This window comes from Oncorhynchus clarkii, chromosome 18 (assembly GCF_045791955.1).
Source record: "Oncorhynchus clarkii lewisi isolate Uvic-CL-2024 chromosome 18, UVic_Ocla_1.0, whole genome shotgun sequence".
Lineage (NCBI taxonomy): Eukaryota > Metazoa > Chordata > Actinopteri > Salmoniformes > Salmonidae > Oncorhynchus > Oncorhynchus clarkii.
This window is the reverse complement of record NC_092164.1, coordinates 58,913,809-58,941,458: the sequence shown is the minus strand read 5'-3', so window position 1 is coordinate 58,941,458 and position 27,650 is coordinate 58,913,809. Positions and strand designations below refer to the sequence as shown.

The 27,650-nt window shown below is 45.1% G+C and overlaps 1 protein-coding gene across 2 annotated transcripts in view; it reads right to left on the bottom strand.

Moving 5' to 3' along the window:
* Positions 1-27,650, bottom strand: part of LOC139373790 (cyclin-dependent kinase 6-like) — an 84,829-nt gene that overhangs the window by 2,812 nt on the left and 54,367 nt on the right. For both annotated transcript variants that reach the window (XM_071114785.1, XM_071114784.1), the window contains 2 exons: positions 279-329; positions 42-177 (listed from right to left, as the gene is read on the bottom strand). In XM_071114785.1, coding sequence (XP_070970886.1) covers positions 42-177; positions 279-329 — 187 coding nt within the window. The remainder of the gene's footprint in view (positions 1-41; positions 178-278; positions 330-27,650) is intronic.

Sequence of the window (27,650 nt, the reverse complement as noted above, 5' to 3'; positions counted from 1 at the left end):
TATTTTGAGTGTGTGTGTGTGTGTGTGTGTCTGATACTCACGAGTAAAAGGGATTTCCCCAGCTCATCCATGTCAGGGACAAGTTCTCCGATTGGCTGCGGGGGTCGTGGGGAGAAGGCACTCTGTGGTAGGGCTACTTCCTGGGGCCAGTCCTCCACCGAGGGAACCCCGACCACACTGAAGGATCATCATCATTATCATCATCGTCATCATTACCGTCATCATCATAACAATAACAATGTTAAAACTGTAAATATGACGTACAACATGGTACTTACTCTAAAATCTTGCCCAGCTGATCAACATCTGAGTTTCCTTGAAACAAAGGTCTGGGAGAAGAAGAGCACATGTCAATATAACTGAAGATGAAGTAACAAACTGTGTTTAATGAATCAGATAATTTTTTTTTAAAGATCCCCAGTTCAACTTCATCAATTCCAATTTGTCCTTCATAAATCCATGGGAGTTGTGGTGGTGTGACAAGCAGCCTTCGTGCTGTCTCCATCCCCTCAACACAAAATGACACATTCCTACGGAGCAGACATCAATGATAACGGACATAACCAGTCCAACCCTCACTCGGTTCTACTGTAAAGAATTGGCTTTCCTGGCTGTTGTGACCAAGTTCCAGTTTTATTGTCACATGCTCAAGTACAGTGAAATGCTTAACTTGAATGCTCTATCCAGCAGTGCAGTAATCAATATCAAAATAATAACCAATAAAAAGTTTGGACACACCGACTCATTCAAGGTTTTTTCTTTATTTGTATTATTTTCTACTTTGTAGAATAATAGTGAAGACATCAAAACTATGAAATAACACATATAGAATAATGTAGTACCTCAAAAAATGTTAAAGTCGGAAGTTTACATGCACTTTAGCCAAATACATTTAAACTCAGTTTTTCACAATTCCTGACATTTAATCCTACTAAAAATGTCCCTGTCTTAGGTCAGTTAGGATCACTACTTATTTTAAGAATGTTAAATGTCAGAATAATAGTAGAGAGAATGGTTTATTTCAGCTTTTATTACTTTCATCACATTCCCAGTGGGTCAGAAGTGTATATACACTCAATTAGTATTTGGTAGCATTGCCTTTAAACTGTTTAACTTGGGTCAAATGTTTTGGGTAGCCTTCCACAAGCTTTGTGGGTGAATTTTGGCCCATTCCTCCTGACAGAGCTGGTGTAATTGAGTCAGGTTTGTAGGCCTCCTTGCTCACACATGCTTTTTCAGTTCTGCCCATATATTTTCTATAGGATTGAGGTCAGGGCTTTGTGATGACCACTCCAATACGTTGACTTTGTTGTCCTTAAGCCATTCTGCCACAACTTTGGAAGTATGCTTGGGGTCATTGTCCATTTGGAAGACCCATTTGCGACCAAGCTTTAACTTCCTGACTGATGTCTTGAGATGTTGCTTCAATATATTAACATACTTTTCCTCCCTCATGATGCCATCTATTTTGTGAAGTGCACCAGTCCCTCCTGCAGCAAAGCACCCCCACAACATGATGCTGCCACCCCCGTGCTTCACGGTTGGGATGGTATTCTTTGGCTTGCAAGCCTCCCCATTTTTCCTCTAAACATAACGATGGTCATTATGGCCAAACAGTTATATTTTTATTTCATCAGACCAGAGGACATTTCTCCAAAAAGTATGATCTTTGTCCCCATTGGCAGTTGCAAACCGTGGTCTGGCTTTTTTATGGCGGTTTTGTAGCAGTGGCTTCTTCCGGTTATGTCGATATAGGACTAATTTTACTGTGGATATAGATACTTTTGTACCGGTTTCCTCCAGCATCTTCACAAGGTCATTTACTGCTGTTCTGGGATTGATTTGCACTTTTCTCACCAAAGTATGTTCATCTCTAGGAGACAGAACGCGTCTCCTTCCTGAGCGTTATGACAGCTGCGTGGTCCCATGGTGTTTATACTTGCGTATTATTGTTTGTACAGATGAACGTGGTACCTTCAGGCATTTGGCTCCCAAGGATGAATCAGACTCGTGGAGGTCTACAATTTTTTTCTGAGGTCTTGGCTTATTTCTTTTGATTTTCCCATGATGTCAAGCAAAGGTAGGCCTGGAAATACATCCACAGGTACACCTCTAATTGACTCAAATGATGTGAATTAGCCTATCAGAAGCTTCTAAAGCCAAGACATAATTTTCGGGAATTTTCCAAATTGTTTAAAGGCGCAGTCTACTTAGTGTATGTAAACTTCTGACCCACTGGAATTGTGATACAGTGATACAGTAACAATTGTTGGAAAAATTACTTGTCATGCACAAAGTAGTTGTCTTAACTTCTTGAGCATACTTGACACGCAGACGTCCCAAGTATGCCCCTGGAAATGCAAATGCGCTACGCTAAATGCTAAATGTACTCGTTACAACTCAATCTTTGATCAAAATTCACAAGCAGGGTATTGAATTAAAGCTACACTCGTTGTGAACCTAGCCAGCAAGTCAGATTTTTAAAATGCTTTTCGGCGAAAGCATGAGAAGCTATTATCTGATAGCATGCACCCCCCAAAATGCCAGCACGACACGTAAACAACAGATTTTGCGGTAGCCGGCACTACCCAAAACGCAGAAATAAAATATAAAACATTCATTACCTTTGACAAGCTTCTTTCTTGGCACTCCTATATGCCCCATAAACATCACTATTGGGTCTTTTTTTCGTTTAAATCGGTCCATATATACCCAAAATAGCTTTGTATGGGATCTGTGTCATTCAGAAAAAATCATTGTTTTTAAACGCTGCGTAATTTTTTAAAATTAAAAAAGTCGACGATAAACTTTCATAAAACACTTCGAAATCCTTTTGTAATCCAACTTTAGGTATTAGTAAACGTTTATAATCTATCAAAATGATTACAGGGCGATGTCTTTTCAATAGGTCTTCACTTGCAAAAACAATGGCATCTGATATCTCCCTCAACTGCATCCGGGTGAAGACTGGGAAAATGGAGGTCAGACAGAAGGATTTTCCAACAATTAATTCAATTGAAAATTAGGACAATGGCGCCATCGTGCGGAATTTGTATGAATTGCAGGCAGATCGCCATTAAATTCTGTTCTCTTTTAATAACTGGTGGAAGTGACTTATGGAAATTATTTTTAGCTTTCAGAGAGCAGTTTTTCTTGCGTTTTTCAATGAAACACACGATCTGTTATAGTCACAGCCGTGATTTAACCAGTTTTATAAACTTCAGAGTGTTTTCTATCCACACATACTAATCATATGCATATACTATATTCCTGGCATGAGTAGCAGGACGCTGAAAAGTTGCGCGATTTTTAACAGAATTTTCGAAAAAGGAAGGGGTAGAAGTAAGAGGTTTTAACCGACTTGCCAAAACGAGTTTGTTAACAAGAAATGTGTGGAGTGGTTGAAAAACGAGTTTTAATGACTCCAACCTAAGTGTATGTAAACTTCCGACTTCATCTGTAGATATGGACATGTAGGAGGGGAATTCGGAGAAAGTGACTGGTAGCAGGAGAAATAATAATAATAATAGTAAACAGTATGGCAGCAGCATAAGTGGTGTGTGGTGGTGAGTGTGTGTGTGTGAGGGTGTTAGTGTGAGTGTGTCAGCGTGTCAGTGCAGGCGTGATAGGCGGATGTACATGTAAAGAAGAATGGAAATGACTGGTAGCAGGAATATATAAATACTGATGGTGATATACTAGTTGTAAATTATACATCTAAGCAGGAATAATAGTGACCAGTAGCAGGATAAATAGATACTAGCGGAGCAGACAAGAGAGTACAGAGGACTGTTTCAGCAGCACATGGGAGGAAGGCATGCTCAAGGCCCAGCAGCGTAAGCCTGCACTGTAAAAAAATACATATTATTGAGTAACTGGTTCCACCGGATTTTTTTTCACTCAACTCTACCAGAAAAAAAAAATGTGTTGTCCCAAACTTAATTCCAATGTTTTCAACTTACATACAGTATTTGACACATAATTACATTGTGCATGTTCATTTATACAGTCATTATTATTCAACATGCCTTCACCTGGGATTTGAACTCACAACCTCTTGGTTCACAGCATTTCAATCTTCCTGCAATGCCACCATGTCTGTGACAATTATCAGTTCATCTGGCTATTCTCTCATCAATTATTTGATTGACTTTTTCTGTCTAGTTGTCTAATGTGGGTGGGACATATTACTCTGTTTTAATGGTACTCCTTAATCACTATGAGAAATCAAATCGTTTTCTTGAGTGTATTTTTAACAGAGCTGATATTTACTTTGAAGTGTCAATGGACGATTGGAATACTATGAACCAGGAGGTTGAGAGTTCAAATCCTAGGTGAGGAAATGTTAATTACTGTATAAATGAAAATGCACAATGTAATCATGTATAGTGTATCAAATATTTAAGTTGAAAAAGCAGTATGTGTGTAAGTTGTTCTGCAGCCATTTATTTTTTTAGATAAGATGCCCTGATAGTTTCTAGTTGAATAAACATATGAGACAATGTGAGCAAACGCATCATTTTAAGTTGACTACATTTTTGCATATGTTTTCTCAGGTTGGAGCTAAGTTTGGGCCTACATTTTTTTTTTTACCGTGTGTGAGAAGAGGGAGGGAGGAGGTGGAGAGGCTGGGGATGAAGGGAAGGAGCAGGCCTGCTGGTGGTTCCTGTGGCTTTGGGCCGTCCTGGACGGCCGTGGGCGGGCATGCTTCCCCTGGCACCCACACAAATTCCAACAGTCTTCATTCCCACATACAGGCCTGCTCTCAACTCAAACGACCGCTGCTCCCAACCAAGCAACGGGTAGAAAAAAAGCCTATTTATCTCTCAGCCGTGTGTGTCTGCCTTAGCTCTCTGTGGGCCTTCTGGTGTGTGTGTGTGTGTGTGTGTCTGTGTGTGTGTGTGTGTGTGTGTGTCTGTGTGTGTGTGTGTGTGTGTGCCTGTGCGGTGGTAGGTAGGGGGTGGGCTGTGCCGTATTGTGTGAAAGAACGGTTGAATCATTCTAACAGAGACTAGCTGGGAGAGCAATATAAACCTAAACCCTCCGCTCCAGCCTTCAAAGAGGCAAAGAATCTCTCTGTCGTGAGAGAATGTGCTCAAAGGCACTTCACTTCTCATGTGCTATCATGCAATGACTGACAAAATAACACACAGTACCACTGCAAACATAGTTCTTTAACAGTAATTACACATGGATAAGTCATGACTGCACTGCTCCTTGGGATTGAGAGAGGGGGAGAGAAGGAGAGAGGGAGAGAGAGAATGAGAGAGGGAGAGAGAGAAGGAGAGAGGGAGAGAGGGAGAGAGAGAAGGAGAGAGAAGGAGAGAAGGAGAGAAGGAGAGAGGGAGAGAGAGAAGGAGAGAGGGAGAGAGATAAGGAGAGAGGGAGAGAGAGGGAGAGAGGGAGAGAGAGAAGGGGAGAGAGGAGAGAGGGTGAGAGAGAAGGAGAGAGGGAGAGAGAAGGAGAGAGGGAGAGAGAAGGAGAGGGAGAGAGAAGGAGAGAGGGAGAGAGAGAAGGAGAGAGGGAGAGAGAGAAGGAGAGAGGGAGAGAGAAGGAGAGAGGGAGAGAGGAGAGAGGGAGAGAGAGGGAGAGCGAAGGAGAGAGGGAGAGAGAGAAGGAGAGAGGGAGAGAGAGAAGGAGAGAGGGAGAGAGAGAAGGAGAGAGGAGAGAGAAGGAGAGAGGGAGAGAGAAGGAGAGAGGGAGAGAGAAGGAGAGAGGGAGAGAGAGGGAGAGAGAGAAGGAGAGTGGGAGAGAGAAGGAGAGAGAGAAGGAGAGAGGGAGAGAGAAGGAGAGAGGGAGAGAGGAGAGAGGGAGAGAGAGGGAGAGAGAATGAGAGAGGGAGAGAGAGAAGGAGAGAGGGAGAGAGAGAAGGAGAGAGGGAGAGAGAAGGAGAGAGGGAGAGAGAAGGAGAGAGGGAGAGAGAAGGAGAGAGGGAGAGAGAAGGAGAGAGGGAGAGAGAAGGAGAGAGGGAGAGAGAAGGAGAGGAGGAGAGAGGGAGCGAGAGGAGAGAGGGAGAGAGAATGAGAGAGAAGGAGAGAGGGAGAGAGAGAATGAGAGAGAGAAGGAGAGAGGGAGAGAGAGAAGGATAGAGATTATTCTGTCAATGTAATGCAGCATGTTGTGAAATGAGGTAGTGACGGTGTAGTTATTTCTTTACTCTGTAGCTACAGTACTTCACTGAACAGAAAAACTGCTGTAACCTTTGCATAGTTGAACACCCACATTTCCCCTACATACTAAGACATTGAATATTAGACACAGGCAGAACGATTTGATGGTAGTTTGCACATTTTACAGTGACTGCAAATATGTTGTCACATACTTTGACGGGTTAAGGGTGCTCCATAGCATTCTATACAAACCTAGCATCAAAAATGTTGGAACTGAACTATGCCCTATTTCACCAAGTAGATGCCATCCTGACCAATACACCCCCTCTAACCACACCTACCTCAATGGCTCACTACACGGGTATTCCTGTATGCTGTTACTGTAAGGCGTCAAATACTTGGTGGGCATGTTGAGAGTCTGAGGGTTGAACCATAAAGATCAGACCAAACCAGTTCTCTGCCTTTAGATGGAAAACATCACCTAAAACAATGTCATCATGCCAAAACAAGCATGACAGATATTTCCAAGAGGTCCATTTTTAAACCAGGAGTGGTTTGCTGGTTTGAATGGATGACTGGCTTCTCACAGGGCTGACACTGCAAACAAACACACAGGCACACACACACGCACATACACACACAAACGTATAAAATGAAGGACTGTATGAGGATGTTTTCTGAAGGACTGGCTGGTTTAGGATTTCTGTTGCCACCATGGAGTATCGGTCAGAATGCAATGAGGAAATGAAGATGATGAACACACACTGAGGAAGATGAACACACACACAGAGGAACATGAACACACACAAAGAGGAACATGGACACACACAGAGGAACCTGAACACACACACAGAGGAACATGGACACACACAGAGGAACATGGACACACACAGAGGAACATGGACACACACAGAGGAACATGGACACACACACAGAGGAACATGAACACACACAGAGGAACATGAACACACACACAGAGGAACATGGACACACACACACAGAAGAACATGGACATTTCCGGCGCCGACAGAGATGGCCGCCTCGCTTCGCGTTCCTAGGAAACTATGCAGTTTTTTGTTTTTTTACGTGTTATTTCTTACATTAGTACCCCAGGTCATCTTAGGTTTCATTACATACAGTCGAGAAGAACTACTGAATATAAGATCAGCATCAACTCACCATCAGTACGACCAAGAATATGTTTTTCGCGACGCGGATCCTGTGTTCTGCCTTACAAACAGGACAACGGAGTGGATTCCATGCAGCGACCCAAAAAACGACTCCGAAAGAGAGGGAAACGAGGCGGTCTTCTGGTCAGACTCCGGAGACGGGCACAGCGCGCACCACTCCCTAGCATTCTTCTTGCCAATGTCCAGTCTCTTGACAACAAGGTTGATGAAATCCGAGCAAGGGTAGCATTCCAGAGGGACATCAGAGACTGTAACGTTCTTTGCTTCACGGAAACGTGGCTTACTGGAGAGACGCAATCCGAAGCGGTGCAGCCAACAGGTTTCTCCACGCATCGCGCAGACAGGAAAAAACATCTTTCTGGTAAAAAGAGGGGCGGGGGCGTATGCCTTATGACTAACGTGACATGGTGCGATGAAAGAAACATACAGGAACTCAAATCCTTCTGTTCACCTGATTTAGAATTCCTCACAATCAAATGTAGACCGCATTATCTACCAAGAGAATTCTCTTCGATTATAATCACAGCCGTATATATCCCCCCCCAAGCAGACACATCGATGGCTCTGAACGAACTTTATTTAACTCTCTGCAAACTGGAAACAATTTATCCGGAGGCTGCATTCATTGTAGCTGGGGATTTTAACAAGGCTAATCTGAAAACAAGACTCCCCAAATTTTATCAGCATATCGATTGCGCAACCAGGGGAGGAAAGACCTTGGACCATTGTTACTCTAACTTCCGCGACGCATATAAGGCCCTGCCCCGCCCCCCTTTCGGAAAAGCTGACCACGACTCCATTTTGTTGATCCCTGCCTACAGACAGAAACTAAAACAAGAGGCTCCCACGCTGAGGTCTGTCCAACGCTGGTCCGACCAAGCTGACTCCACACTCCAAGACTGCTTCCATCACGTGGACTGGGAGATGTTTCGTATTGCGTCAGATAACAACATTGACGAATACGCTGATTCGGTGTGCGAGTTCATTAGAACGTGTGTTGAAGATGTCGTTCCCATAGCAACGATTAAAACATTCCCTAACCAGAAACCGTGGATTGATGGCAGCATTCGTGTGAAACTGAAAGCGCGAACCACTGCTTTTAATCAGGGCAAGGTGTCTGGTAACATGACTGAATACAAACAGTGCAGCTATTCCCTCCGCAAGGCTATCAAACAAGCTAAGCGCCAGTACAGAGACAAAGTAGAATCTCAATTCAACGGCTCAGACACAAGAGGCATGTGGCAGGGTCTACAGTCAATCACGGACTACAGGAAGAAACCCAGCCCAGTCACGGACCAGGATGTCTTGCTCCCAGGCAGACTAAATAACTTTTTTGCCCGCTTTGAGGACAATACAGTGCCACTGACACGGCCTGCAACGAAAACATGCGGTCTCTCCTTCACTGCAGCCGAGGTGAGTAAGACATTTAAACGTGTTAACCCTCGCAAGGCTGCAGGCCCAGATGGCATCCCCAGCCGCGCCCTCAGAGCATGCGCAGACCAGCTGGCCGGTGTGTTTACGGACATATTCAATCAATCCCTATACCAGTCTGCTGTTCCCACATGCTTCAAGAGGGCCACCATTGTTCCTGTTCCCAAGAAAGCTAAGGTAACTGAGCTAAATGACTACCGCCCCGTAGCACTCACATCCGTCATCATGAAGTGCTTTGAGAGACTAGTCAAGGACCATATCACCTCCACCCTACCTGACACCCTAGACCCACTCCAATTTGCTTACCGCCCAAATAGGTCCACAGACGATGCAATCTCAACCACACTGCACACTGCCCTAACCCATCTGGACAAGAGGAATACCTATGTGAGAATGCTGTTCATCGACTACAGCTCGGCATTCAACACCATAGTACCCTCCAAGCTCGTCATCAAGCTCGAGACCCTGGGTCTCGACCCCGCCCTGTGCAACTGGGTACTGGACTTCCTGACGGGCCGCCCCCAGGTGGTGAGGGTAGGCAACAACATCTCCTCCCCGCTGATCCTCAACACTGGGGCCCCACAAGGTTGCGTTCTGAGCCCTCTCCTGTACTCCCTGTTCACCCATGACTGCGTGGCCACGCACGCCTCCAACTCAATCATCAAGTTTGCGGACGACACAACAGTGGTAGGCTTGATTACCAACAACGATGAGACGGCCTACAGGGAGGAGGTGAGGGCCCTCGGAGTGTGGTGTCAGGAAAACAACCTCACACTCAACGTCAACAAAACTAAGGAGATGATTGTGGACTTCAGGAAACAGCAGAGGGAACACCCCCCTATCCACATCGATGGAACAGTAGTGGAGAGGGTAGCAAGTTTTAAGTTCCTCGGCATACACATCACAGACAAACTGAATTGGTCCACTCACACAGACAGCATCGTGAAGAAGGCGCAGCAGCGCCTCTTCAACCTCAGGAGGCTGAAGAAATTCGGCTTGTCACCAAAAGCACTCACAAACTTCTACAGATGCACAATCGAGAGCATCCTGGCGGGCTGTATCACCGCCTGGTATGGCAACTGCACCGCCCTCAACCGTAAGGCTCTCCAGAGGGTAGTGAGGTCTGCACAACGCATCACCGGGGGCAAACTACCTGCCCTCCAGGACACCTACACCACCCGATGTCACAGGAAGGCCATAAAGATCATCAAGGACATCAACCACCCGAGCCACTGCCTGTTCACCCCGCTATCATCCAGAAGGCGAGGTCAGTACAGGTGCATCAAAGCTGGGACCGAGAGACTGAAAAACAGCTTCTATCTCAAGGCCATCAGACTGTTAAACAGCCACCACTAACACTGAGTGGCTGCTGCCAACACACTGACACTGACTCAACTCCAGCCACTTTAATAATGGGAATTGATAGAAAATGATGTAAATATATCACTAGCCACTTTAAACAATGCTACCTTATATAAATGTTACTTACCCTACATTATTCATCTCATACGCATACGTATATACTGTACTCTATATCATCGACGGTATCCTTATGTAATACATGTATCACTAGCCACTTTATACTATACTATGCCACTTTGTTTACATACTCATCTCATTTGTACATACTGTACCCGATACCATCTACTGTATCTTGCCTATGCTGCTCTGTACCATCACTCATTCATATATCCTTATGTACATATTCTTTATCCCCTTACACTGTGTACAAGACAGTAGTTTTGGAATTGTTAGTTAGATTACTTGTTATTACTGCATTGTCGGAACTAGAAGCACAAGCATTTCGCTACACTCGCATTAACATCTGCTAACCATGTGTATGTGACAAATAAAATTTGATTTGATTTGATTTGATTTGGACACACACAGAGGAATATGGGGAAAGGGTTTGGATAGCGGTGAATATGGAGGTAAGTCCTTGGAGAAAGGATTGGATATAGTGGTCTGGAAGGGAGATACAAAATGGAAACATTAGGAACACATTACATAAAGGTGCAGACATGACAAGGTAGTGCCAGGTGACTGTGGGGAGAAAATGGGTTTAACATAATTACACAGTCAGGAGACTGCCAGGACTAGACAGGGAGGTGATATAGGGATAGGACTGGACCAACCATTCTGTCCCACATTCCATACAACCTCTGGAATGTGTATCTGCCTGCCTGTGTGTGTGGGAGAGTGAGATTCTGTGTCTGTGGGAGAGTGAGATTATGTATGCGTGGGAGAGTGAGATTATGTGTGCGTGGGAGAGTGAGATTATGTGTGTGTGGGAGAGTGAGACTATGTGTGTGTGGGAGAGTGAGATTATGTGTGTGTGGAAGAGTGAGATTATGTGTGTGTGAGTTTGGGAGGGAGTGCATGTGTGTTCACGTGCACGTGTGTCTGTGAGTGAAATCCGTGTGTGTGTGCGTATGAGGTTATGCTTTTGATTTTGGTTTGTCAATGTGCCAGCGCACTATGAGAACGTAAACAAGGATATGAGTCCCCTCCTGCGTTGACTACATTAACATAACACGTTCAACCTTTAGATTAGCGGAATGTCAACACCTCTCTCTGTGTCATTCACTTTTCCATCTAAACAATGCAGATGCAGACTTGCATGATATTTGCTTCAAATTCCTGAAACAAATTGTACTTACAGGGCTGTCAGTGTGAGTCAGTGTGAAACTAGATTTTTCTTTCTTCAAAAAGCTATGAATAAAAGATGGAAGCATTTGGGGGAAAACCCCAAAGGTGTTCATTTGGGGGAAAACCTGATGAGTCAACAGTGAGAGACTGGGGACTAGGGACTTCTCTGTCTACTACAGTAGAGTAATGGTAGTGGAGGACAAGTCAACAGTCAACAGTGAGAGACTGGGGACTTCTCTGTCTACTGAATGATGTGGCATTGACATACTACAGTAGCTGCCAGTCATGTGAATGTGAGTAAAACTACTAACTGTACCAAAAAGATCACTAATGTTTACTTTTGAATGACTGTATTTAAATATTTCTAATTTGATGATATCTGCCCTGTGATTTCCATGTACTGTAGTTCTTAAGTATCCACTGCTTGCCCTTTTTTCATGGCAACAGGTCATATGTCTTGCTGCTGTGATTGCACACTGCAGTATTTCGCCTAACAGATATAGGAGTTTATTCATGTTGGATTTTGTTTTCAAATGCTTTGTGGGTCTGTATAATCTGTAGTAAATATGTGTCTCTAATGTGGTCACACAGCAGGTTGGGTTGTGGCTGGTAAATCTGTGGTCTGGGTGTAGGTCCTCTTGGTGTGGGTTCTCTCGGTGCAGGTCCTTCAGGAGGGGGTGTTGCAGGTCAGTGAGGGTACTGTGTGAGGTGCTGGGGCTGCGGTTCAGGGTGACGTCCTTCAGGGTCCTGGCAAAAGTTTGGATTGCTGCCTTGTAGAGGTGGACCTGGTCGTAAAAGGTGTTCAAGTCCAGGGTGGAGGGCCAGGTAGACATTAGGTTTTGCGGCACAGTCCCGGGAAATTCTTGCGTTCACCCGCTGTATGGTGACAAGGTGAATATCTTTTTGTGGTAGCAGGGTGGAGATAACCACTTGTGCGTTGGGGAACGTTGTGTTTGGGTGTGTTCTGTCTGGATTGTGTGGACCACCATGTCTTTCTCCAGCTCTGAGAATGGATCCATCAATGATAGAGGAGCAGTGCAGTTGTGGGACTTGGGTGTGTTCAGTGCTGGAGGGGGGACTATCCTCGTCTGCAGGACAGTTTGAAGAGGCGTGATCAGACTCACTCAGGATGGGGCAGTCGTCACCGAGAGAGAGCGTTTCCTGCTGTGATCTCTCTTTGATCCCATAAGTCCTGCTGGAACTGCTTGAGGATGCCCTGCACCAGAGGTTGTTTCAATTTCCTCAATGTCTAGTATTGAGTTTCCACAATGGGCCAATACCCTCTCTCTTGACATAGTGGTAGTGTGTTCTTATAGCACTGTGCCATGCCAGAGGATGGTCTGTGTGGAAATTAAGTTGCTTACGTTCCCCTCTATGTGGCAGCCGGCAAACATTGAAACAACCTCTGTCAACGTGTACAAGTCTGGGACAGTAATGGTGCAGGGCATCCTCATGCAGTTCCAGCAGGACTTTTATGGGATCTAAGAGAGAGCACAGCAGGAAAAGCTCTCTCTCTGTGACGACTGCCCCATCCTGAGTGAGTCTGGTCACACCTCTTCAAACTGTCCTGGAGTCTCTGGAATGTCCTTGAGGAGCATTTTTTTGTACTTATTCCGTGCAGTGTTATTTTTAATAGCCAAGGGGTACTGTACTGTGATGACATCTGTACAGGGATACGGCATGGCGCAGGGGGCTTCAAATGTCTCTGCATTTGGGTGGGAGAGGCTGTGAAACTCTGCTGCCATTGTTAGGCTCAAGTTCACACCTCTCACTTCACACTTCAGTGCTAATTGAAGTTGCCGCCAGTCTGTTCTTTCCTAGCAGCTTGGTAGCTCAGTATACTTACTTACTTAGCTTTATATAACACAATTACCTAGAGATGATTGTCTTTTACTTTTTGTCTTCAGAAAGTAGGTTCAGACTGAACATTACTCACCCAGGTTTGTGTTGGATGGTATTTCCAGGTTGTTTCTTCTGCAGGTTTTGGTTTGTTAGAAGTTTTTTCTCGATAGTCCTTGGTAGTAGTAATAGTCCATTCAGGTAATTTTGTCCAAAAATCCAGGTTTTAGGTAAGAAATGTTGAATTGGTTTGAAGGTTTTGATGTAGATGGTAGTTTCCTGTATAAGTCCATGGCATTTATCCAACTATAATTACATTTTTTTGCAGAAGAACTCAGGAGCCCATGATCTCTCTCTCTCTCTCTGACTCAGTCAGAGGCAGTTCCCAGGTGCCCTTTAATCTGTAACAGGTGGCCTTTAAAAAAAGCCACCTTAATAACCTGCAGGATAGACAGAGTGAAAGAGAGAGAGAGAGAGAGAAAGCTAGAGAGAGCTAGAGAGAGAGAGTGAAAGAGAGAGAGAGAGAGAGCTAGAGAGAGCTAGATAGAGAGAGAGCTAGAGAGAGAGAGAGAGAGAGAGAGAAAGAGTGAAAGAGAGAGAGAGAGAGAGAGAGAGAGAGAGAGAGAGAGCTAGAGAGAGAGAGTGAAAGAGAGAGAGAGAGAGAGCTAGAGAGAGCTAGATAGAGAGAGAGCTAGAGAGAGAGAGAGAGAGAGAGAAAGAGTGAAAGAGAGAGAGAGAGAATGAGGGGTGCTGTTCATAGACATCAAAGGGCCTATCGTCTACCACCAGGCAGAGTTGGCCAGGAGCCAGGTCCTGAACACACATGCTTTTACGGCTCATTGTGCCACAGGGAGAATCACAAGTGCCCCCACCTAGCCTCTACTGTCATCACTCACTCACACACACATGCATTCACGCACACACACACAGACGCATGCATGCACACACACACACACATGCATGCACACACGCATACACACACACACTGTAGGTGTGTTAGTGTGTCAGTGTGAGTGTGATTACAGGTGAATAGTGTGAAGAGAGCCATAGGTGTGTTAGCATAGTTAGAGTAGCATTGTCAGAACACTCATTGATGTGTTAGTAAGGTACTGTGAGGAAGGGCCTGCGTCCCAAATGGCACCCTATTCCCCCCAATAGGACTCTGGTTAAAAGTAATGTACTATATAGTGAATAGGGTGTCATTTGGGACACAAAAGGTTAAGCCATGGGTGGGTGTAGTTAAATCTACCAAGCTACTGTCAAACCACGATAGACCTTAATGTTTTTGGTGCCAACATTTAAATGTCAAAGTAATTTCCCAGGTGAAGGTTAAACCTACAACAACGCATTGAATCTTTTTTTCCCCCTCAGGTCATTAAATGGATTATGTTTTTCTGCTCCCTTCATAACTCTCCTGACTACAACTTGGGGCTCTGAACTACACACACATGCACAAAACCGCACACACACACAAGCATATACGCACGCCACTGTCACCCCCCCATCCCCCAGGTAGCATATGAACAGGTCATAAGCCATGGCAGAAATGTTTTGAAATACAGAACATTTGCTGTAAAACTGCTTCTTTCAGCCTCATGGCAAAATGTATAGAATTGTAGAAAATAAACTTTTAAAATACAACACTTTCTCAGCCACATTGAACAATGTGTAGAATAGCAGGAAATAAACTTTTAAAATACAAAAGTCTCTCAGCATATGGCAAAATATGTAGAATTGTAGGAAGTCGCAGGGGCCCCATGAAACTGATGTACGCCACCGGTGTACTCATGCACGTATGCAGCCATGCACACAGCTGCTAAAGCAACGCTCCTAATGTTGACGATGCCATAGATAATATCTCTTTCCATTGAAACATGTAGAAATTTGACTTAAACAAAAGAGAGATAAAGAGAGAGAGACAGAAAGATGAGAGAGCGACAGACGGAGAGAGAGAGATGACAGAGAGATAAAGAGAGAGAGACAAAGAGATTGAGATAAAGAGAGCGAGACAGAGAGAGAGATAAAGAGAGCGAGACGGAGAGAAAGACAGACTACGGGGACTATACATGGTCATGATCGCATCCAATCTATGCTCTAATCTATGATCCATCTATGATCCATCTATGGGTCAATCTATGAACGTATCCATTGTCAGATACATTGTTGTCAGATACATTGTAAATAAATTATGTCTGACTGGAGTGAAGTTAGAGAGTAAAGGAGAATCGCTATGGAGCTGGTTACAACTACAGGTTTGGCGTGGACAACCAATATATTTTCCTGAGTTTCCTTCAATGACCATGATAATTCCCCTTCAATGACCATGATAATTCCCCTTCAATGACCATGATAATTCCTCTTCAATGACCATGATAATTCCTCTTCAATGACTATGATAATTCCCCCTTCAATGACCATGATAATTCCTCTTCAATGACCATGATAATTCCCCCTTCAATGACCATGATAATTCCTCTTCAATGACCATGATAATTCCCCTTCAATGACCATGATAATTCCCCTTCAATGGCCATGATAATTCCTCTTCAATGACCATGATAATTCCCCTTCAATGACCATGATAATTCCCCTTCAATGACCATGATAATTCCTCTTCAATGACCATGATAATTCCTCTTCAATGACCATGATAATTCCCCTTCAATGACCATGATAATTCCCCTTCAATGACTATGATAATTCCCCCTTCAATGACCATGATAATTCCTCTTCAATGACCATGATAATTCCTCTTCAATGACCATGATAATTCCTCTTCAATGACCATGATAATTCCCCTTCAATGACTATGATAATTCCTCTTCAATGACCATGATAATTCTTCTTCAATGTCCATGATAATTCCCCTTCAATGACCATGATAATTCCTCTTCAAGGACCATGATAATTCCCCTTCAATGACTATGATAATTCCCCCTTCAATGACCATGATAATTCCCAACTACATGAAACATTGGTCATGTCCTGAATGGCACCCTATTACTTATATAATAGTGTACTATTTCTGACCAGAGCCCTATTATGGGACATAGCCACAGGGTTTGCAATATCACTCAGGATGCTGTCGGAGAGAGACTGTCACGATCGTTGGAAGCATACTCGGACCAACGTGCAATTGGGAATCATACCAAACACCAACATAGAAAACAAAACTAGAACCCCACATAGAAAATATAAACTAGACTAACCCCCCAGTCACGCCTTGATCTACTCCACCATAGAAAATAAGGACTACCTATGGTCAGGACGTGACAATACCCCGGCCCCCCCAAAGGTGCGGACTGCGGCCGCAAAACCTGAAACCAAAAGGGAGGGTTGGGGGGGGGGGGGGGGGGTGTTTAATGTCGGTGGCGGCTCTGGTGCAGGACGAAGACCCCTATCATCCCGCGGATCCAGCCATGGACCCAGGCTGAACACTGTGTCTGGACTGGTCCTAGATGCCGAGGAAGACTCCTGCCATGGAGCGGGACTGGACACCGGCCCTGGCCTGGACATCGGTGCAGAGGAAGACTCCTGCCATGGAGCGGGACCTGACACCGGCCCTGGCCATCGGTGCAGAGGAAGACTCCTGCCATGGAGTGGGACTGGACACTGGCCCTGGCCTGGACATCGGTGCAGAGGAAGACTCCTGCCATGGAGCGGGACTGGACACCGGCCCTGGCCTGGACATCGGTGCAGAGGAAGACTCCTGCCATGGAGCAGGACTGGACGCCGTGTTTGGACCGGACATCGGCACAGAGGAAGGCTCCTGCCCTGGAGCTGGAGGTTCTGGACCGTGGACCTTCGCAGGAGGTTCTGGACCGTGGACCGTCACAGGAGGTTCCGGACCGTGGACCGTCTCAGGAGGTTCCGGACTGTCTGTGGACTGTCGTTGGAGGTTCCAGACTGTGAAACGTCGCCGGAAGCTCTGGACTGGGGAGACGCACTGGAGGCCTGATGCGTGGGGCCGGCACAGGTGACACCGAACTGGTGACACGCCTCAGGGTGAGTGCAGGGAGCAGGCACCGGACGCACCTGACTGGGGAGGCACACTGGAGGCCTGGTGTGTGGAGCTGGCACAGGATATACTGGGCTGTGAAGGCGTACTGGAGACCTGGTGCGTATAGCCGGCATCAATGGATTCGGTTGCCGTGTGAGGAGCTGGCACAGGACGTACTGGGCTGTGAAGGCAAACTGTGGACCTGGTGCGTACAGCCGGCATCAATTGTACCGGAACTTTAACCTCTCCGGGATATTCGGGACGGTAACGTCCCACCCCGCCAACAGCCAGTGAAAGCCAAATTCAAAACAAAAATCTCATAATTAAAATTCCTCAAGCATACAAGTATTTTACACCATTTTAAAGATACAAGTCTCCTTAATCCAGCCACAGTGTCTGATTTCAAAAAGGCTTTACAGCGAAAGCACCACAAACGATTATGTTAGGTCACCACCAAGTCACAGAAAAACACAGCCATTTTTCCAGCCAAAGAGAAGAGTCACAAAAGCAGAAATAGAGAGAAAATGTATCACTAACCTTTGATGATCTTCTTAAGATGATACTCATAGGACTTCATGTTACACAATACATGTATGTATACAATACATGTATGGACATGTATGTTCGATAAAGTGCATATTTATATCCAAAAATCAAATTTTACATTGGCGTGTTATGTTCAGTAGTTCCAAAACATGCAGTGATTTTGCAGAGAGCCACAACAATTTACAGAAATACTCATAATAAACATTGATAAAAGATACAACTATTATACATGGAACTTTAGATATACTTCTCCTTAATGCAGCCGCTGTGTCAGATTTAAAAAAAACTTTACGAAAAAAAGCATACCATGCAATAATCTGAGTACGGCGCTCAGAGACCAAACAAGCCAAAAATATATCCGCCATATTGTGCAGTCAACAGAAGTCAGAAATAACATTATAAATATTCACTTACCTTTGATGATCTTCATCAGAATGCACTCCAAATAGCTCCTTTTGTTAGGGCGTTTGGTAAACAAGTCCAAGTGCAAGTCTAGCCGAAAGGTCGGACGAAAAGCCCAAAAAGTTATATTACAGGTCGTAGAAACATAGAATCAATCTTTAGGATGTTTTTATCATAAATCTTCAATAATGTTCCAACCGGAGAATTCCTTTGTCTGTAGAAAAGCAATGGAACGCAAGCTAACTTTCACATGACCGCGAGTCACGAGCTCGTGGCAATCTGCCAAACACCTGGCTCAATCCCCTATCATTCGGCCCCACTTCACAGTAGAAGCATCAAACAAGGTTCTAAAGACCGTTGACATCTAGTGGAAGCCTTTGGAAGTGCAACATGACCAATATCACACTGTATCTTCGATAGGCTATGAGTTGAAAACCTACAAACCTCAGATTTCCCACTTTCTGGTTGGATTTATCTCAGGTTTTCACCTGCCATATGAGTTCTGTTATACTCACAGACATCATTCAAACAGTTTTAGAAACTTCCGAGTGTTTTCTATCCAAATATATTATATGCATATTCTAGCTTTTATGGCTGAGTAGCAGGCAGTTTACTCTGGGCACCTTATTCATCCAAGCTACTCAATCCTGCCCCCCAGTAACCAAGAAGTTAACACACTTCGCACGGCAAGTGCGTAGAGCTGGCACAGGACGTACTGGGCTGAGAAGGCGTACTGGAGACTTGGTGCGTAGAGCTGGCACAGGACGTACTGGGCTGAGAAGGCGTACTGGAGACTTGGTGCGTAGAGCTGGCACAGGACGTACTGGGCTGAGAAGGCGTACTGGAGACTTGGTGCGTAGAGCTGGCACAGGACGTACTGGGCTGAGAAGGCGTACTGGAGACCTGGTGCGTAGAGCTGGCAGAGATGGTGCCGGGCTGAGAAGGCGTACTGGAGACCTGGTGCGTAGAGCTGGCACAGATGGTGCCGGGCTGAGAAGGCATACTGGAGACTTGGTGCGTAGAGCTGGTACAGATGGTGCCGGGCTGAGAAGGCGTAAAGGAGACTTGGTGCGTAGAGCTGGCACAGATGGTGCCGGGCTGAGAAGGCGTACTGGAGACTTGGTGCGTAGAGCTGGCACAGATGGTGCCGGGCTGAGAAGGCGTACTGGAGACTTGGTGCGTAGAGCTGGCACAGATGGTGCCGGGCTGAGAAGGCGTACTGGAGACTTGGTGCGTAGAGCTGGTACAGATGGTGCCGGGCTGAGAAGGTGCCTGCGCTGCAGCATACTCCTTTCCACAACCTCTCTCCGGTATCTCTCATTACCTTCTTCTATCGACTCCCACACAGGCTCTGGCTCACTCCCCGGTTCCGCCGACCACCCCATGTGCCCCTCCCCGGGCTGTCTTTTGGGCTTTCTCTGTGGCCGCGAACCCCGTCGTCGTCGCTGTCCTCCCTTCTCTCCTTGCGTCTCTTTCCACGGCAGGCTTTTGTGTCTTGACAAGACTTCCTCCCAAGTCCAGGATATTCTCTCCTCGATCCCCTCCAAAGACCAGGCTGCCATCTCGTCCCGGGCATGCTTCTTGGTCCCATTGTGGTGGGATATTCTGTCACGATCGTTGGAAGCATACTCGAACAACCGTGCAGCGTTATCTGGGTTCCACATCTTCTATTAGAAATAAGTGAACCACACAACAAAACAATAAAGACTCAACGAAACGTGATGACAATGGAGTGCTGAGGGTCCGTCATGTTCTGGGGCAGTGTGTCACAGCATCATCGGACTGACATACTGTACAAAACAAACACACATGTACTGTACACACACACATACTGTAAAAAACACACACACACACACGCCACACACATGCACGCATCCACACAATAATGAACGGACACACACACACACACACACACATATCCGTCGTTAGTGAGAGGGGGAGACGTGTGTCTCGTAAGGACAGACGGTTGGGAAAGGAAACATAAATTACAGACCTGTTGGCACTGCTCCCTAACCACAACAATGATTGTGTCCCAAATGGCATCCTATTTCCTATTTAGTGCACTACTATTGACCGCTTCTCTTTTACACCAGTGACTCTCTCTTATATGCATCACAAACACAAAACAGTAATATATAAGTAAACCCTACAGCAAAGAAATATACATTACAGAAAGAGGCTGCAACTTGACTTTTTATCATTGCATTTATTTGACTGATGTGAGGGAGGGTTGAACAGCTTGGGATTTCAGTAGTAGAAGTATGTTACACCACAAACTGACAAATACCTATATCAAGAAAGTGAATCCTCTGCTGCCTGCAACCACAGCCAACTGTGGCAGAATTTTATTAATAACCAAACTGACAAAAAATGTACCAGTAGAAATCATATTTCCAGTCAATATTAGTGAGGAAATCCCCAAGTCAAGTAATTCCATGAAAAACATACAGCAGTTGGGTTTTTCATATAACTCATAAATTACTTTTCAAACTTTATAAACTAATGAAAAAAATAAATGTCCCTTTTTCAGGACCCTGTTTAAACACTTTCCCATGCTTGTTCAATGAACCATAAACAATTAATGAACATGCACCTGTGGAACGGTCGTTAAGACACTAACAGGTTATAAACGGTTGGCAATTAAGGTCACAGTTATGAAAACGTAGGACACTAAAGAGGCCTTTCTAATGACTGAATGTGCCTTAAGCATGCTGCAAGGAGGCATGAGGACTGCAGATGTGGCCAGGGCAATAATTTGCAATGTCCGTACTGTGAGATGCCTAAGACAGCGCTACAGGGAGACAGGACGGACAGCTGATCGTCGTCGCAGTGGCAGACCGCGTGTAACAACACCTGCACAGGATCGGTACATCCGAACATCACACCTGCGGGACAGGTACAGGATGGCAACAACAACTGCCTGAGTTACACCAGGAACGCACAATCCCTCCATCAGTGCTCAGACTGTCCGCAATGGGCTGAGAGAGGCTGGACTGAGGGCTTGTAGGCCTGTTGTAAGGCAGGTCCTCGCCAGATATCACTGGCAACAATGTCGCCTATGGGCACAAATCCACCATCGCTGGACCAGACAGGACTGGCAAAAAGTGCTCTTCACTGACGAGTTGCGGTTTTGTCTCACCAGGGGTGATGGTCGGATTCACGTTTATCGTCGAAGGAATGAGCCTTACACCGAGGTCTGTACTCTGGAGCGGGAGCGGTTTTGGAGGTGGAGGGTCCGTCATGTTCTGGGGCAGTGTGTCACAGCATCATCGGACTGAGCTTGTTGTCATTCCATGCAATCTCAACGCTGTGCGTTACAGGGAAGATATCCTCCTCCCTCATGTGCTACCCTTCATGCAGGCTCATCCTGACATGACCCTCCAGCATGACAATGCCACCAGACACACTGCTCGATTTGTGCGTGATTTCCTGCAAGACAGGAATGTCAGTGTTCTGCAATGGCGAGCGAAGAGCCCGGATCTCAATCCCATTGAGCGCGTCTGGGACCTGTTGGATCGGAGGGTGAGGGTTAGGGGCATCCCCCCAGAAATGTCTGTGAGCCTGCAGGTGCCTTGATGGAAGAGTCGGGTAACATCTCACAGCAAGAACTGGCAAATCTGGTGCTGCAGTACTTAATGCAGCTGGTGGCCACACCAGACTGTTACTTTTTATTTTGACCCCCCCTTTGTCCAGGGACACATTATTCCATTTCTGTTAGTCACATGTCTCACTGAACTTGCTCAGTTTATGTCTCAGTTGTTGAATCTTGTTATGTTCATACAAATATTTACACATGTTAATTTTGCTAAAAATAAATGCAGTTGACAGTCGTTTTTGAGTACATTTTACTTTTCCAGTTTTATGAAATAACTGCACTAGGTCTGGGGTAGAGGTCGACCGATTAATCGGAATGGCCGATTAATCTTTTGTACTTTTGGACACCGATTTGGCAGATTTTTCCCCCCACACCTTTATTTAACTAGGCAAGTCAGTTATGAACACATTCTTATTTTCAATGACGGCCTAGTGGGTTAACTGCCTTGTTCAGGGGCAGAACGACAGATTTTTACCTTGTCAGCTCTGGGAATCGTTTTTGCAATCTTCCGGTTACTAGTCCAACGCTCTAACCACCTTCCTTACATTGCACTCCACGAGAAGCCTGCGTGGCAGGATGACTACCTGTTACGCGAGGGCAGCAAGAAGCCAAGGTAAGTTGCTAGCTAGCATTAAACTTATAAAAAACAATCAATCTTCACATAATCACTAGTTAACTACACATGGTTGATGATATTACCAGTTTATCTAGCGTGTCCTGCGTTGCATATAAATCGATGCGGTGCCTGTTAATTTCTTATCGAATCACAGCCTACTTCGCCAAACGGGTAATGATTTAACAAAGCACATCTGCGAAAAAAGCGCTGTCGTTGCACCAAACCTAACCATAAACACCAATGCCTTTCTTTAAAATCAATACACAACTATATATTTTAAACCTGCATATTTTAAGTTAATATTGCCTGCTAACATCAATTTCTTATAATTAGAGAAATTGTGTCACTTCTCTTGCGTTCCGTGCAAGCAGTCAGGGTATATGCAGCAGTTTGGGCCACCTGGCTAGTTGCGAACTGCGAACTGTGTGAAGTCCAAAAGTATGTGGACACCTGCTCCTCGAACATCTCATTCCAAAATCATGGGCATTAATATGGAGTTGGGCCACCCTTTGCTGCTGTAACGGCCTCCACTCTTCTGGGAAGGCTTTCCACTAGATGTTGGAACATTGCTGCGGGGACTTGCTTCCAATCAGCCACAAGAGCATTAGTGAGGTCGGCACTGGTGTTGGGCGATTAGGCCTGGCTCGCAGTTTGCGTTCTAATTCGTTCCCAAATGTATTTTATGGGGTTAAGGTCAGGGCTCTGTGCAGGCCAGTCAAGTTCTTCCACACCGATCTTGACAAACCATTTCTGTATGGACCTCGCTTTGTGCAAGGGGGCATTTTCATGCTGAAACAGGAAAGGGCCTTCCCCAAACTGTTGCACGAAAGTTGGAAGCACAGAATTGTCTAGAATGTCATTGCACGATGTAGCGTTAATATTTCCCTTCACTGGAACTAAGGGGCCTAGCCTGAACCATGAAAAACAGCCCCAATACCATTATTCCTCCTTCACCAAACTTTACAGTTGGCACTATGCATTCAGGCAGGTAGCCTTCTCCTGCCATGCGACAAACCCAGAATTGTCGGACTGCCAGATGGTGAAGTGTGATTTAGCACTCCAGACAACGCATTTCTACTGCTTCAGAGTCCAATGGCGGCGAGCTTTACACCACTCCAGTTAACGCGTGGAGTTGTGTATGGTGATCTTAGGCTTGTGTGCGGCTGCTCGGCCATGGAAACCCATATGAAGCTCCCGACGAACACTTCATGGCTGAGCCGGTTTCACTCCTAGACATGTCCACTTCACAATAAAAGCACTTACAGTTTACAAGGACAGCTCTAGCCGGGCAGAAATTTGACAAACTGACTTATTGGAAAGGTGGCATCCTATGACGGTGCCACGTTTAAAGTCACTGAGCCCTTCAGTGACACCATTCCACAGCCAATGTTAGTCTATCGAGATTGCATGGCTGTGTGCTCAATTTTATACACCTGTCAGCAACGGGTGTGGCTGAAATAGCCGAGTCCACTAATTTGAAGGGGTGTTCACATACACTACATGGGCAAAAGTACGTGGCTTCCAAATAAGAGTATAAGTGTGTTGCAAATGGCACCCTATTCCCTACATAGTGCACTACTTTTGACCAGAGCCCTATTGGCCCTGGTTGAAAGTAGTGCACTATAAAGGTAATAGGGTGTCATTTGGGACTCAGATTGCATGACAGGCAGGCTTGGTGAGAACAAGGCACTGGCTAAAAAATAACTAGGCAGGCACATTGGTCCTGATGACATCTGAGATATGTCTCTTCATTTAGCCTCATACACAATGCAATGAATGAACCGCCACCAATCCATGTTACACAGTAAATGGTGAATGACCTGAAACACCACTGTGTGTGTGTGTGTGTGTGTTATCTTCAGGTGTGTCCTCTTAGCTCCCAGTAATAATGTCGCCCCAGGCTTTAGCTCAGTGGTCTAACAAGGTCTTGAGGCAGAAAAATGGTAGTCTTGGAAACCAGACACTAGGCAACAGCAGTGACTAGGGTCTGGGAATCATGACGGACTGTCTTGGTAACTTTGAAAAGGCAACAACAACAAAAAATCTGGGGAGGGTCCTCTTCAGACAGACAACTATCCCAACCAATCACAAGACAGACATGCCTCGAAACCAAAGTTTGCAGGCAAAACCTTTGCAGTGGTTTTAGTGAAGGTAGTTGATGCAAACTAGCCACTTGAGAAATGCACCTATTAAAAACATCCTCCATGATCTTCATCTTGATAGCTACTATTTAGTTTCAGGGGGATGTGGGGAGCATAGTTCCTCTATGCCAAACTGACGATCTGTTACATACAGACGTTGTTAAGCTGGAGCATTGGTACATTGCCGGAAGCAACCGGTCTGTCTTCAGCAGTGTTTCCCAAACTCGGTCCTCGGGACGCCAAGTGGAGGATGTTTTAGTTTTTGCCCTAGAATTACACAAGTGATTAAAATAATCAACTAATAATCTAGCTTTGATTTGAATAAACTGTGTAGTGTTAGGGCAAAAAACTAAACGTGCACCCTTTGGGGTCCTGGGGACCGACTTTGGCAAATGCTGCAAAAATGCTCCACATTCCACATGTTGTGGAAATTCTTACACATTTCCCGTACAGTTATTTGGATGTCCCCATAGGAGAACCCTTTTTGGTTCCCAGTAGAACCCTTTTGGGTTCCATATAGAATCCTATGTAAAGAGAGTTCTACAGTGCATTCGGAAAGCATTCAGACCCCTTCCCCTTTTCCACATTTTGTTACGTTAAAGCCTTATTCTAAAATGTATTTAAGAAATGTTTTCCCTAATCAATCTACACACAATAACCACAATGTAAATGTATTAAAAATGAAAAACAGAAATACCTTATTTATTCTTCCTAGAGCTGGCCACCCGGCCAAACTGAGCAATCAGGGGAGAAGGGCCTTGGTCAAGGAGGTGACAAAGAACCCAATGGTCACTCTGACAGAGCTCCAAAGTTCCTCTGTGGAGATGGGAGAACCTTCCAGAAGGACAACCATCTCTGCAGCACTCCACCAATCAGGACTTTATGGTAGAGTGGTCATACAGAAGCCACTCCTCCGTAAAAGGCACATGACAGCCCGCTTGGAGTTTGCCAAAAGGCACCCGAAGGACTCTCAGAAAATGAGAAACAAGATTCTCTGGGCTGATGAAACCAAGATTGAAATCTTGGGCCTGAATGCCAAAAGTCACGTCCGGAGGAAACCTGGCACCATCCCCATTGTGAAGCATGGTGGTGGCAGCATCATGCTATGGGGATGTTTATCAGTGGCAGGGACTGGGAGACTAGTCAGGATCGAGGGAAAGATGTACAGAGCAAAGTACAGAGAGATCCTTGATGAAAACCTGCTCCAGAGCGCTCAGGACCTCAGACTGGTGTGAAGGTTCACCTTCCAACAGGACAATGACCCTAAACCCACGACCAAGACAATGCAGGAGTGGCTTCGGGACACGTCTCTGAATGTCCTTGAGTGGCGAAGCCAGAGCCCAGACTTGAACCCGTTCAAACATCTCTGGAGAGACCTGAAAATAGCGGTGCAGCGACATTCCCCATCCAACCTGACAGAGCTTGAGAGGATCTGCAGAGAAGAATGGGAGAACCTCCCCTAATACAGGTGTGCCAAGCTTGTATTTCCTATGGGGACAGCTGAAGAACACTTTTAGGTAGGGATGCACGATATATCGGTGAACATATCGGAATCGGACGATATTAGCTAAAAATGCCAACATCGGTATCGGCCCGATGTCTAGTTTAACGCCGATGTTAAAAACCGATGTCAAAGCTGACGTGCATACCTATATATAACATAGGTAGATGAGGTACATACCTATATAACGTAGGTAGATGACCTACATACCTATATAACGTAGGTAGATGAGGAACATACCTATATAACATAGGTAGATGAGGTACATACCTATATATAACGTAGGTAGATGACCTACATACCTATATAACGTAGGTAGATGAGGAACATACCTATATAACGTAGGTAGATGAGGTACATACCTATATATAACGTAGGTAGATGACCTACATACCTATATAACGTAGGTAGATGAGGAACATACCTATATAACGTAGGTAGATGAGGTACATACCTATATATAACGTAGGTAGATGACGTACATACCTATATAACGTAGGTAGATGACCTACATACCTATATAACGTAGGTAGATGAGGTACATACCTATATAACGTAGGTAGATGAGGTACATACCTATATAACGTAGGTAGATGAGGTACATACCTATATAACGTAGGTAGATGAGGTACATACCTATATATAACGTAGGTAGATGAGGTACATACCTACAGTGCCTTGCGAAAGTATTCGGCCCCCTTGAACTTTGCGACCTTTTGCTACATTTCAGGCTTCAAACATAAAGATATAAAACTGTATTTGTTTGTGAAGAATCAACAACAAGTGGGACACAATCATGAAGTGGAACGACATTTATTGGATATTTCAAACTTTTTTAACAAATCAAAAACTGAAAAATTGGGCGTGCAAAATTATTCAGCCCCTTTACTTTCAGTGCAGCAAACTCTCTCCAGAAGTTCAGTGAGGATCTCTGAATGATCCAATGTTGACCTAAATGACTAATGATGATAAATACAATCCACCTGTGTGTAATCAAGTCTCCGTATAAATGCACCTGCACTGTGATAGTCTCAGAGGTCCGTTAAAAGCGCAGAGAGCATCATGAAGAACAAGGAACACACCAGGCAGGTCCGAGATACTGTTGTGAAGAAGTTTAAAGCCGGATTTGGATACAAAAAGATTTCCCAAGCTTTAAACATCCCAAGGAGCACTGTGCAAGCGATAATATTGAAATGGAAGGAGTATCAGACCACTGCAAATCTACCAAGACCTGGCCGTCCCTCTAAACTTTCAGCTCATACAAGGAGAAGACTGATCAGAGATGCAGCCAAGAGGCCCATGATCACTCTGGATGAACTGCAGAGATCTACAGCTGAGGTGGGAGACTCTGTCCATAGGACAACAATCAGTCGTATATTGCACAAATCTGGCCTTTATGGAAGAGTGGCAAGAAGAAAGCCATTTCTTAAAGATATCCATAAAAAGTGTTGTTTAAAGTTTGCCACAAGCCACCTGGGAAACACACCAAACATGTGGAAGAAGGTGCTCTGGTCAGATGAAACCAAAATTGAACTTTTTGGCAACAATGCAAAACGTTATGTTTGGCGTAAAAGCAACACAGCTGAACACACCATCCCCACTGTCAAACATGGTGGTGGCAGCATCATGG